Source organism: Cinclus cinclus, chromosome 1, assembly GCF_963662255.1.
Source record: "Cinclus cinclus chromosome 1, bCinCin1.1, whole genome shotgun sequence".
NCBI classification, from domain to species: Eukaryota; Metazoa; Chordata; class Aves; order Passeriformes; family Cinclidae; genus Cinclus; species Cinclus cinclus.
Genome location: NC_085046.1, coordinates 46,841,344 through 46,854,408, shown reverse-complemented (window position 1 = coordinate 46,854,408; position 13,065 = coordinate 46,841,344). Strand labels below are relative to the sequence as shown.

At 42.0% G+C, this 13,065-nt stretch overlaps 1 protein-coding gene across 1 annotated transcript in view; it reads left to right on the top strand.

Annotated features, from left to right (window-relative positions):
• Positions 1-13,065, top strand: part of AOAH (acyloxyacyl hydrolase) — a 74,457-nt gene that overhangs the window by 16,428 nt on the left and 44,964 nt on the right. Inside the window, 2 exon segments of the mRNA XM_062497296.1 lie at positions 3,479-3,539; positions 4,638-4,737. Of these exon segments, the coding sequence (XP_062353280.1) occupies positions 3,479-3,539; positions 4,638-4,737 (161 nt within the window).

Sequence of the window (13,065 nt, the reverse complement as noted above, 5' to 3'; positions counted from 1 at the left end):
TGTTTTAAATTACAGGCACATAACCATGAAGTTACAATTAGAAGCACTGGTCCTGCTATTAAAATACAATTTTCTTCTTTAAATTATGACATACTGGCTCTGTGTTCAGGATTCACTACAGTGGACCTTGTTCTTCTGACATGTCAAGATACTGCTTTTCAGCTGCCATTCCTTACACACATAAAAACCTATTATCACTGTAGTTGAATTTGTATAATCCAGTTACCTTCTGAGATGCATGGATATATCCAGCAGAAAAAAAACCTGACCCTGAATTTGAAAGGAGTGAAAAATCCTATGGATTTTGTGGGAGCTACAGTGTAATCCGATTTATCCTCTCCTGGGAGGTGAACACTGAAGCCCAGCAGGAATCAACAGCTTCCTCTTGCTGCTTGAAACAGTAGAAAAACTTTGGACGGTCCTGAGGAGCAAACCTACTAAAGCAGGTCATGCATTTCACATGGAGAAGCAATTTCATTATTATGCACATGCCTACAATTGATAGCAAGAATAACAGCAACAAATTAATGGCAGTGAGGCTTTTCCTAAAGCACAAAAAGGAGTAGGACTCCAAAAACCCTACAAAGTGGGGTTTTTTGAGGGCCTCCAATACTTCTGATTATAGTCAAGTCAGGTTTGGATCAAGTCTTCTGTAAAGTTATGTGATGTTCAAGAACAAAATATGCTTAGAGAAAAAGAAAGAACATTTCAGTACCTGTCAGTCCTACTTAATCTCACAGGTTGTGTATCAAACAGAACCACAGCCTCATTTGTATGGAAATACTTGCAATGTGTGCAATTCAAGCGACATGGGAAATAAACCTATGAGAATAAGAACAGTAATGTCATGAGCGAAGAAGGCTCTTCAGCAGGTAGAATGGACAGGTCTGGGGGAAAGGGCAGTATTCACAGTGTAAGAGGTGTTGTTAGCAAGAATGCTTGTTTACCTGGATACTGACTGTCTGCTTGATGACACAGAGGTCTGACACCTGAATTGTGCTTTGAGAGCCTCTGCCTCTGGCTTTGTCTCTGAGTCATGTTTGGCTTCTATGTTGACCACTGCTGTGTAAAACACTTTAGAGCTCAAGTGCAAATGGCAACAAAATAATCACATCTTTTTTGCAAATATTTGTCCTCTGGGATTCAGCGAGCATTTGTGCTTTCAGGACTATGATGGAAAACCTTCTGGACTGTTCTTAGGGGATCTAAGGGATCTTAGGGAATCTCTTTTACCTGAAGCAAGTATACTCTACATTTTCTCTAAATTTTCCAGCATTTAGTTTTGTTTAAGTTCTTTTCTTGTCCCTGAATACCCACAGTTATTCATAATTTTTCTCTCCTCCTCTTTTCTAACTTACACTGCTTCTTCCTAATAGAGATTTCTCTCTGCAAAATCTTCTCCTTGAGTGTATCAGCAGAGCTGGAGATTTGCGAACACATGAATGCAGCCTGGCTCCAATGGCAAGTCCTGTAAACACCATCTGTGGTTTGGTCTTGGTGTATTGTTGAAAGTCAAAGCCTGAATGGCATCTGAATCTTCCAAGAGGACTTTATGTGCTCAATGATAATTTAACATTATTACTGTTCCTTTTACCTCCCACCATTTTTACACCATGGGGCAATTACACATTAAGTTTCCTGTATATATAAGGAAATTAGTGGGACCAGCAAAACACCTTTATCAGCTCCCCTGAGCTGATAAGCAGCCAAACTCTCCTCTTTTCTCAGGTACCCGGAGAGGTTACAGCAGCCAGCTGGCTCCTCCAGAGCCAAAAATGTTGTGGAAACCAGCTGGTTTGGGAAACTCGTAAGGAGACCATAGCTTGTGATGCAGTGGGGAGGTGTTGGGGAAGCCGACCAAGTTTGCCTGCAGGCTGCTTTAGGGAGCCAGGTACCCCACTGGCAAGCCTCATCAGAGTGTATTCTAATCAGCAGTGATGCTGAACAGAGGGTTATTGATGTCTGCAACATCTTTCATTTTAGGTGAACAAGAATAAAATCTAGTTCTAGTCAGGAGACCAATTTTTACTTTTAGGAGCAGATTGCTCCTAAAGAGACAATAGTGAGGAGTTATGTGGCAAAGGAGGCAAACAATGAAGCTAATAACTTGACTGAAATAAAATACCTGTCATGGGATAAGAAAAATCAGCTACTCTATTTACACAAGCTGCCAGCAACACCATGAGTAGGAGGGTGCTGGGAAAATTATCTTTGTTCCCTGGTATGCCTTCCTGGTGCCAGTCCTTCTTTCTCAGGTGCAGGTTGCCAACTGGGGTGTCTACAGACCTGGTAAGAGAGCAGCTGTGGGAGCGTAAAGCACACCCACACCCACCAGTGGAGGCCCTGCCACAAGGATTTGTACTCTCCATACAGCAAAGCTACCCACCCTGTATGCAGCAGCCCTAGGTGTGTCCAGCCTGGCACTGGTTGAAAAGGAATATTCAGCCCAAAGTTGGAAGGAAGTGACTGCTTTGGCTGTGTCCATGTTTTTTCTCTGGGAAAGATCAGAATACTCTGTGCTTTCTTCCCCAGGTAGAGTTAGTTATCTGTCTGGGTAATAGAGGTGCAAGAGAAAACAAGAACTTGAGGAGCTGCAAATTTGTTGTTACAGCACTTGTGTGAACCTATCTCTTACCAGCACCACCCCAGCTGGAGTAAGGCCTGACACCTGATTTGCAGGACATGTGCATTATTAACCAGCTCTAGTTTGTTCAGGCCAAGAAAGGGACAGCTTTCCCTCTTGGGAACTGTCAGATCAGTGCCCTGCTTGTATTCAAACCCCCATTCTCCCTCCATGTCTTTTCTCAGGTGCATGGATCACCTGTTATTTTACAACAGTAACTTAAAGAAATCTCTGATGAGCATGTCTTATGTGACATGCTTCACACGTATTAAGGAAACCACCTGAGCCAGCATCTCAAAAGGGCACATAGCTGTAGAATGCAAAACGAAGACAAATGAAAAGTGTCAGATGTTTCTTTGAATGCAATTACTACTGCACAATTCCTGCTCTACAGAAAACGTATTCTCTTAAGTCCACAAGCCCCCAGAAGCTCCGAGACAGTTCTAGGAGTAGCATCAAGCCCAACATAACTTTTGGCACTTTGATTTATGTGTTTGTTTTCTTTCTTCTTTCAAACCTACTGAGATGTTTATTTAATCTGCTTAGAAGATGCTGTGGCATGCACAATTTCTTTTGACTTTTCCATTATTACCATACTCAGAAAAATTAACAAAAGTTAGTTATCCTTTTTTGTCTTTATCATGTGACTTACCTAAAGTCAGAAGGGTTTTAGGCAAGATTAGAAATTCAGATTTTCCTAATCTCTGGTGCTACACTGAGATCGGAGATTCACATGCCTTCCTTCAAGGTAAATCAGCATTCACCTTAATGAACCAGCTGCTGCTGTATTTTGACTGCTATGAAACCAGTTTCACCATGCTTGATTACTAAAAAAAAATAAATTATATTTTCTAGAAAAACTACAAGGTTTCTGTTATGTGCTTGCTGAACTTTATGGACCACACATAACTGAACTGTAAGTATTGCTGTGTCCTCTCAGATTTTTGCTTAGTTTGTTCTTGACATGTAGAGATGTGCTGTCAGGTTGAAGTGGAGGGATTTCACTCCTATAATTATATTATTTTTAAAGCAGAAATGCTTCAGAGTGATTCTGGTTTGGCATTTGGCACAGCTATTCCTGAGTAAATAAACATGGGCTGCCACTGGTAACCCTTTTGATATTCCATTTAAATCTCAGATCAGGCATACCTGATATCATTATTTTTTGAAGTTCAGCTCATTTAGCTGAGGGAGGTATTTGAATACTCACATATATGAGACAGGTTCTATAAAATAAAACTGTTGTTGCTTGGCTCTTGCTTTCCATCCTACCTTAATCAGGCTTTTTAATTGTCAGCCCCTACTTGCTCTCAGCCCCAACCTTGATATGCATTCTTGGGGAAGCCTAATATTTAATACAACTGATTAAAAAAAATAAGATGTAGGTGATTTTATTACTCTTTTAAAATTCTTAATTTAATTAATGGAGCTTTTACTAGACCTTCTTCTTCCCTATGGCTTTTATTTTTGTTTTGAAAACTAGCAAGGAACTGCAAAGTGCTTACAGCACTAAAAAGTGCTATAATTAAACATTTTTATTTAATTCTGTATTATCCCAGAGGTGTGTCCCAAAAAGGAAGAAAAAAATCCTAACACTCATGCTTGGTGATTAAAGGTTAAGCATCTTTGAAGGATTTCTGGTTATTTTGTTGAGTTAATGATTGGACATTCATATGTGCCAAATTGCATATACATTAACTTTAACCTTTAAATCTTTGTCAGGCTTATGATTGATTAAAAAACTAGAATAGTTATAATGCATTTGATTCAGGTGCTGCATGTAGAACACAGTCCTTTTTCATCATCCGTGGTTCCGATTTTACCTGTTAAGTAGGATGTCATGGCCGAAAGTCATTAGAACCCAACACTACTGAGCAGCAATTATGGGCCATGGTGAAACGAGCTGAGATTATTTTGTGGTGTTGAGAAGATTTAGCTTCCCATGGAAATAGCTTCTACTTTCAAGAGCCCAGAAAAAACATAATAGTCTTTGTTTATGCACCATTTCATTCAGCATAGTCAGGGAAATGAATGCTGATGTGGTTTGCCATTCCTTGAGGATGTGTAAACAGGATCCAGGACAGCTCCTTTGTCATCTCTACTCTCCTCCAAAGGTGAGTTGGATTCACTTTTCCTAAAACTACTGATGTCTTTTAAGCTGGAATTGAGCAGTTTGAAGGCTTCTACTATACATGCATTCTCTAGGAAATAAGCATTTAGGGCATGGACATTCGTAAAAAATGTCTAAACAAAAGGTGCATAACACACACTAGCTGTATGGACGATCATCAGCTGGGTTGAGGGTCTGTGGGGGTCACAGGGCCAAATTCTCCTGTACCAGTCTGGATCAGAAGGGAAGAGTAGGGACTTTATTGTTAAGCAATACAATAATCCCAAAGCATATACTCAGATGAGGTTCATCTATGCCACCATGTTACCATGACAGAACAAGTGATCTCCGAATTGCCTGATCTGCTGTGGCAGCCTGCATGGGCACAAGTTACCTGCTGCAAATGCAGGGATATTTGACTTGGATTAGTCTGCAGTGCAAGGGGTTTAAGCTAATGTGCATTATTTTTTGCCACAGGCTGAAATCATATTTAATTACCACAACTTCTCTGACATACAGTTATTTGTAAACACATTTGCATGTCCTTGATTTCATGTCCTAGACCTTTGCAATACTCTCACACATACATAACTGCACACATGTCTAAACATGTGCTGTTTGTTTTGTGATTCTTTTGGTTCATCCCAGCCACCATGCACCTCCAGTCACACTAAAACCTATGAGTGATGGGGGTTGTTTGGTGCTGTTGAAAAGCAATCTATTCACTTCAGCACCTATTTTTGGAAATATTTTCCCTGCATCTGGATGGAGAAAGGCATGTTTGATTTTCCAACAGCCTGCATGAGATGTTTCACACAGGATCTAGTCTGGCAGTCATTGAAAACCCATAATCTTTTTATGGGTTTCAATGATCAGTGGTTCATCTCTAAGATGGATTTAGTTCTGCCAATATTAAGGTCTGGAGAAACACTTGGCTTCCAAGAATGACAGTAACATTTGGTTTATAGCAGGTGTGAGTCTATGCTCCACGGTATGTTAACATATGGATCTATAGATGTGCAACCACAGAGGGGTGAAAGTTCAGTGCAAGTGGCAGAGAGGGCCCACACTAACTCGACTCAACCATAATATTGCCCAAACTTCATCAAACAGGTGTCATCAGAAATCCCCTATCCTGAACTGAGTGTCAGAAGTGCAGGGTGCTTCTTGAAGTGAAAGTGAATGCAGGCAATGAACTGCACTTAGAGGGATGGGCTCACCATGTCTACTCAGTCAGTTAGGCTAAGGAGCCTGGATAAAGGGGCTTTTTAAATCAAGGTGGCTCTTGTGAAGAAATTAGAACACCTGTGTTGAAATGTTAGGCTGATCAGATAGAGGGGAAAGGATGCCACTTGTAGGGTTGCTGTCACATCTTTGTGACAGCTCTAACCCATCTCTCAGGGCAGGTGTAGGACCAAGGTACTGGCTCCTTCCACCTCCAGCAGCTGCTTCAGTGATTGCACTGTCCTGAAGGAAAACAGCTGAATGTGGTAAGGCTTTGGTTTATTTTTTTTAAACAAAATTTGGATCTTTTTTGCATGGCCTGGAGACTCTCCCTCAGAGTGAGTGGCGCAAGCAAACCCTCTTCCTTTGCAAGTGGTAGTTAAACTCCTTTCTGTCAAGGTATTTGTTTCTCAATAGTAATAAGGGAACTCTACCAACAAAACAATTTTTTTACACTGTGCTATTCTTTTTGGCTTTCCTCATGCCCCAAGAGAGCATGAGGAGATGGGAGAAGAAGAGCAGTGCTTAGAATTCATGCTCAAGTGGTTGATAAATTGCCCACAGTAACTCTGTGACTAGTCAGACTGAGTAAAGATGAATTATGGGTGAAAAAAACAGATATACAATCAGAGACACAGGTGCATAAAATGTAGTTTACCTCACATTTGCGTCTTTTGTTTGTAATTTTTTTGATCACTACAGTTTTGTGTCTGTAAATGTTGGTGCAGTCCCCTGCCAAATGTTTGAACAATACTTTAATACCAACGACTGTTCTGTTCAACTCTATTGGTTTTCAGGTACTTCACTTATTCATTTAGACTTTTGGGTGCCCATTTTTCCAGAATTAGTATCATATTTGTACTGGCAAAGGGAGTAAAAGAAATAGTGTTGCCTGTCCTTGGAAGGCATCATAATGCCCAGATTTTAATTACCTCTAAGGTGGAAAATATCATTGTGTATCTGCTTTTTCCATCATTAGTTTATTTTCCTCAGTTTGTGTGCTGTTGCTTTAATGAGGTTGTGTGTTTTGAGGAAGAGCCCCTGCTTCAGAGGCCCTTCAGACTGTCTACTTAATGGAGACACTGAAATCTGTGTAAATGATACATGCATCATTTTACATACTGTCCTGGTTTGAAGGACAGGTGTTTGCCAAGGAAAGCAGAAGCTTCCCCTTGGACTGAAAGAAAATGTGATTCTTCCGATTATTATAATTTCGGAATTAAGAGAGCTCTCAGGCAAAGATATGGGGGTAGGAATAACAGTTCTTTACTAGTATATTTAGCAAGACAAACAAGAACAACAACAGCTATGAAATTACCCACAAACAGAACAGTAACTCAGTCCCAGTGTTTTTTGGCTGCAGGCACCTTTTCCCTGAGCTGCAGTTCCCGGTGCTGGGGGCGGGCGGGTCCCGCAGAGCTGCAGGAGGGCTGGGGGTGATGGCAGCGCTGTCCCAGGGGGAGAGAGAGATGGAGAGAGCCCTCCACTCACGGTGTGGGTCCTGGTGATCAGTAGAGTGCTGGATGGTGGTAGTTCACAGCGAGCCGGGCAGGGTCTGATGGGGGTTTCCCGACGCTGGGATGGGACACAGGCGGCGATCGTCCTTCTCGTCCGAACTCCGCGGGGGAAATGGGCCGAGGCCCAGCCTTCCGCTTCCTCTTCTGGCTGTTTGAATCTCGCGGGGCTTGCTTCTTCCCTCCCGTCCCCTCCCCCTTGTCACCAGGGCCCAGTCAACAGGTATCTTAGCATGACAATGGGGAAAATTCCACAGAGGGAAAAAAAAAGAAAGAACTAACCCTCAACACATACTTCCCTGGTCTCTGTCAAATTAGCACAAATTATTTTTTTTTTTTTTTGCCTAAATGCCTGGACCTGATAGCATGCTGTGATTATTCTGTAAGACTTTTCTCTAATTATGAATAAAAAATATTGCTCCATTCACATGGAGTGAATCAGTGTTCTCAGCATGGAGCTGGATGAGAAGGGCATCCAGCCTGGGCAAGGGCAGCCTCCTATTGCTGGGGCTTGGGCAAGGTGGGCTACTCTTCTGCGAAGAGTTTCAGAAGCAGACCTCTGATGTTGATGGGGAAGATTGGAAGGAGTCCTTGCAGCTCCTGAGTCACCATCATGACCATAAGACCACACATTCCTTGTAATGGGTCCTGTGAGCCCCTTCTTGCCACCAGTGGCTTGTAGAGCAGAGCAAAAATTCTCCTCTGCCCTTTAGTATGTAGATGGCAACACTGGAGTCTCCTTTAAGTAAGGAGAGAAACTTATAGGGCACATCAGAAGTGAAGGCTTAATAAAGGTGGCTGGAAAGTGGATGGTATCTGAAGCTGCTGTGAAATGCCTTGTGGTTGACTGTATATCTGTAATGTGCTTTGTGGTTTAAGCCACATCAACAGCAGATATTCTAATATGGGCTCTAGCATCACTCCAAAAGACTGACCATAGTACAGACATCCAAGATAGCTGGCTTAGGATGACTGGAAAATGTTTTAGCCAAAAATGTTTATCAGCTCATATGCTGGATGACTTGCTGCACAAGGTCATGTAATACAGGGATGCTCCTCTAGTGAGTGAAAAGGGCTGAAATAGGGTGAAGAGTTTTATGCACTGCCTACCAAGTTTCTTTTCTGGCCCTGGGAACAAACAGGTTTGCAGGAGATTATTCTCAGCTTGTCTCCAGATTGTTTTAAGCCATCTGGCCTGTTTGGTTAAATGGCAATACTTTAATTGATGTGTTGGGTCAGAATAATGGCTTGACTTCAGCACTGTGGTCGTGCTCTAGTAATCACTAAAACAGTCTGCGTTGGAAGTTTGTATTCCATCTTTTGGCCTTTCAGGGTGCCTCTTCTGCTTCACATCCCTTTGATGCTACAGATTATCAGAGACCTTTCAGCTGCATATTTTGTCTTAATCTCCATCAATAGATTTTTGGTGGAAGTCATTTTACATCAGCAATAATATACATATTTATGCTCTTATAATTTTATCTTGCCAGAATAAGCATCACTGCCACAAGCACCCATGCTGGTGTGTGTACCCTCTATCAGGTCTTTCACTGACTTTCTACAAAGCCACATCCCTCATGGATATTACTGTAGTCAGCATGCTGTTTGACAAAGTAGGAGCCAACCAGTTCTGACAAAAAGAAACCCTTTTGGGTTTAGTAAAATAAAAATACTCCAGCTGTTATCTCTCAGTCATCTTTCTCAGTAAAAATGTGAGCTTCTTCCTGGGAGGTGAGACAGAACCAAACTCCAGGGTAGGAGTGCTTCTGCATTCCTGATTAAGAGTAGGCTGCCAGTCAAAAGTAGACTTTGTGACTGGGACCGGTTTCCTTCTTTTGAGACCACCATCAGTAAAGCAGGCATCTGGGAGGCAGGCTAGGTCCTATGGAGCAAGATGCCTTCCTTTTAGGCTTTGTTTTTGGAAACAAGTAAAATCTACTGAAATGTGAGTTTTTGCTACAGCCTGAACTGAGCCCTGAAGAAACTACCTATAGATGGGTAATAACAGAAGGCACAGTTGCTCCTCTTTTACTTGTTTCTCTGCATTTCCTCTGCTCCTCTTCACTGGCAGAAAATGAAGTAAAATAAACCCTACCCCATCTGAAAACCCAAACAACCCCAAACACCCAAATCATACAACCCCAACATTCCACCAAATAAATCAAAAGGAAATAGAGTGGCATGGGGTTTGCAAGGTGGTGCATTGCAGCTGTGCCATGCCAATGTAGAAGTTGTCTCAGGCAGGAGCCTCAAAAACAAGCTTTGGACAGCCTACAGTCACAGAGATATTTGGGGTGGGAGTGCGGCAGACAAAAGTGTGAGGACAAGGAAGCACTGCTTGTAAACAAATCCCGCTTTTAGCTGTGCTATTTGACAAGTTTTGCAGAATTTTGCTATCTTGGTACTCTTGGTTAAAGAGTGATGAAAATGAGTTAGAAGAGAAACTTGGAGTGCTTTGTAAATATCTGGTCTCCTGGGAAAAAGCTGTCTAACAAGGATGATAAATAAGAGAGAATTAGACTTGGTTCATGCATTTGTTTACTATGAGAAATACATTTGATTGCCAAAACAGAAATCCTTACTGGGAATGCATTGTCTCTGTGGAGAACACTGAAAGAAAGCAGTGAATTAAATCCCAGTGACACCCTGCCCTTGACCTCATCCATGGTTGAATATCTTGTGCACACAGGGTGGCAGACTGCTCTGGTTGGGGTGGATGGTGCTGGCTGCTCCCCTGGACACATCTGTCAGCTGCTGAAGCCTAGGGAACCCACTCCTTGGTGGTGTTCTCATGTCATGGGAAAGAGAAGAGGCTCCTTGCTAGCTCCTTGCACCTCCCAAGGTGCAGTAGGAGAGGCTGTATGGGTGGTATGGCCTTCAATGGTAGGCTTGACATGCTGGTGTCAGCCAGGGATTACAGGTGACCTATGAAACCAGGAGTGTTTTCTTCCCAGTGGGTGTTTCAGCTGCGAGTCTTCCGCAGTCCAACCTGGAGTCTTGGCTAAAGTAACTTGTGAAGTGAGAGAAGGAATCAACTTTAGTGTTTCAGAGAGAGCATTTTCTACACACAAGGTCAATCCAGCCTTTTCCTCCCTTGTGTTCTACTTTCTGAGTACAATATTCCTGTAGCTTTCTGAAGCATGCATTTCTCATGTGCCGCTGCTGTGAGCAAGAAAGGTCACTCCTACCCTGCCCAGCAGGAAAAGAATGATAAATCCTACCTCTCTAGGAATTTTCCTTCTATTATACTCAATTTCAAGCCATTTTTCACATCTGCCTCTCAAGTAATTTTATTGCAGAAATGACAGCAGCTGGTATTGTACAACGTAACTATGGCAAACATAAAATGTGTGATTTGTTTTGGGGACAGCAGTTGCCCAGGGGGAAGAAACTAGAAAACAGTGTCATTGCTAGCTTCTGTCATCTATTTGTGACATACCTTGATTTTTAGACTATAGACACCATGAGTTAAACATGTATTAACTACATATATTAATGTGATACATATATTAAAACCCTGCAGCTTAGAACTCTGTGTTCCTTTCTGCTTATGCTTATTCATCCATATCCCTTTGTGTTGTTCACCATAAATTTTTGACCCTTGAATATCATGGTTAATTATTTTGCTTTGATCACTGCTTAAATCAATTATAGTGACATGCTAGATTTTATCTCCAGCACAAAAATGCTGGCAATGATTAGTTTAAATACAAATTAAGTCTGCTTTAATATTCTGATATGGCGTGCTGCTGTTCAGTAAGGTGCCATCACATCAGAGACATTTTCTTTTTCTTCCAGATGCTGTAATAATGGCTCTTGCTGAAGGATCCCTATTTTCCCCCTTGCTGAGTTTCTGTAGCTCTGTTCAGATAAATATAAACTTGTGCTGACTTTGAGTACCTCAGAGCCCTCAGACCCAGTTGATGTTAGGCTTGCAGTAATATCCTCAGGATGGGTTGTAGGAGGCACAGATAGCAGGACATTTTCAGACAGAACAGTTTGTCCCCACTAACAATTTTGAGCAGAAACCAAGTGCCAACATGTTTGTGATACTCTGGACTTTTTTTTTCTTTTGAAATGTTTTCAAAAATAATTGATTTTTATCTCCTCTTTTATTCTAAGGTTGGGGTTTTTTGCCAGTTTTCAAAGCCTGAAGACCATAAGTAGTTATTCCTGCTGAAAGAGAGCAAACAGGCAGGGCTTTCAGCCTTCCTCATGCTGAATGCTGAGGCCATCACATAGTTATTTCCTCACAGATATGGTTGTTTTCAAAGGTGGCCTAACAAATGCAGCACAATATATGGGAATTGTCATCACTGAGATACAAGAATATTGTCCTAAACTGAGAATGGAGCAGCAGGGGGAAGCACACTGGTGTTACCTTGACTCCTCTGACTGTCTCTTCTCTCATTATTTTTCCTAAATCGGAGTTGTGAGAACTTCCTTTCTTATGGAAAGATATGGCTGAATTTAGAAAGTACTGTTCATCAGAGTTGTTAAGCAGTTGTTAAATATTTTGGATGGCATAAGAATATCTGGGGCATCTCCTCAACTCAGAAGAGTCCTTGTGGCAGGCAAAGTAATGTGACCTTTCTGTGCTGTAATACAAGACAAATTTCTTAAAGCCAGGTCAACGTTTAACAGTATAATGCATAAACAGACCCTACTTATTGCGCATGCCCCAACATTTCTTCAGGCAGCACCAAGGGCTGAGGACCACATGGGCTGCAAATATGTATTTGTTGAGGTTTTTGCAATGGCAAACCCTTGAGGAAAGCTTGGATAGCAAGGTCGTGGCAGTTCCTGGCCATGACAAGCCGACATCAGGGTGCATTTGACCACAGTCTTGCTGTACCACACATGGCCCATCTGTCCTCCTTCTGCCAGCAGAGCTGGTCCTTGGCTATCACTCACACTCACAGATGGTGCCCCTTGCACAAAATTTCCTCCACTCCTTCAAAGACCTTGTGTGCAAGGGATTTCAGGAATTATTTGTGTATCACTAGTAGTTGACTTATTTGTAACCCATGGCCTTATGTTGGCCAACCTGATGCCTCTCCAAGACCTTTTCTTGGAATAGTTCTCCTATTCTTTCTTTCTATTAAGGAATAAGTATCCACATTGTGGAGGTATCCCAAATTTCCTCTTCAGCACAAGTTGGCATGGAGCCAACAGAAAAACTATCTTGCCACTGTCAGCAAGAACTTGCTATCCAGGACAGGTACTTACCAAATAAAAAGCTAACCTTCCTGGATCCTAAGCAGGGGATTTGCCTTCCAAACTCTGTTCCCTGCTTTGTACCTTCCTGCCTGCCACATTCTCCTGCCGAGATGAACCTCAGCTGAGTATAACCCTTATCCATGCAAGAGTAAATGTTTCCTCTGTACCCTTCCACAGCAAGTCAGACTGACCTTACGTGAATAACACTCTTTTAATCTTCTAATGGATGAGTTTTCCTTCAGGAGGAGTGACTAGAGAAGTATGTCCTCTGCAGTTCATGCAGTGCAGTCAGGATATGAATTTCAGCTCTTCAGCCAGTATGGACTTTTCCTTGGGAAATAAATGATGCCCTGGAGTAAAATAAATGAGCTCTT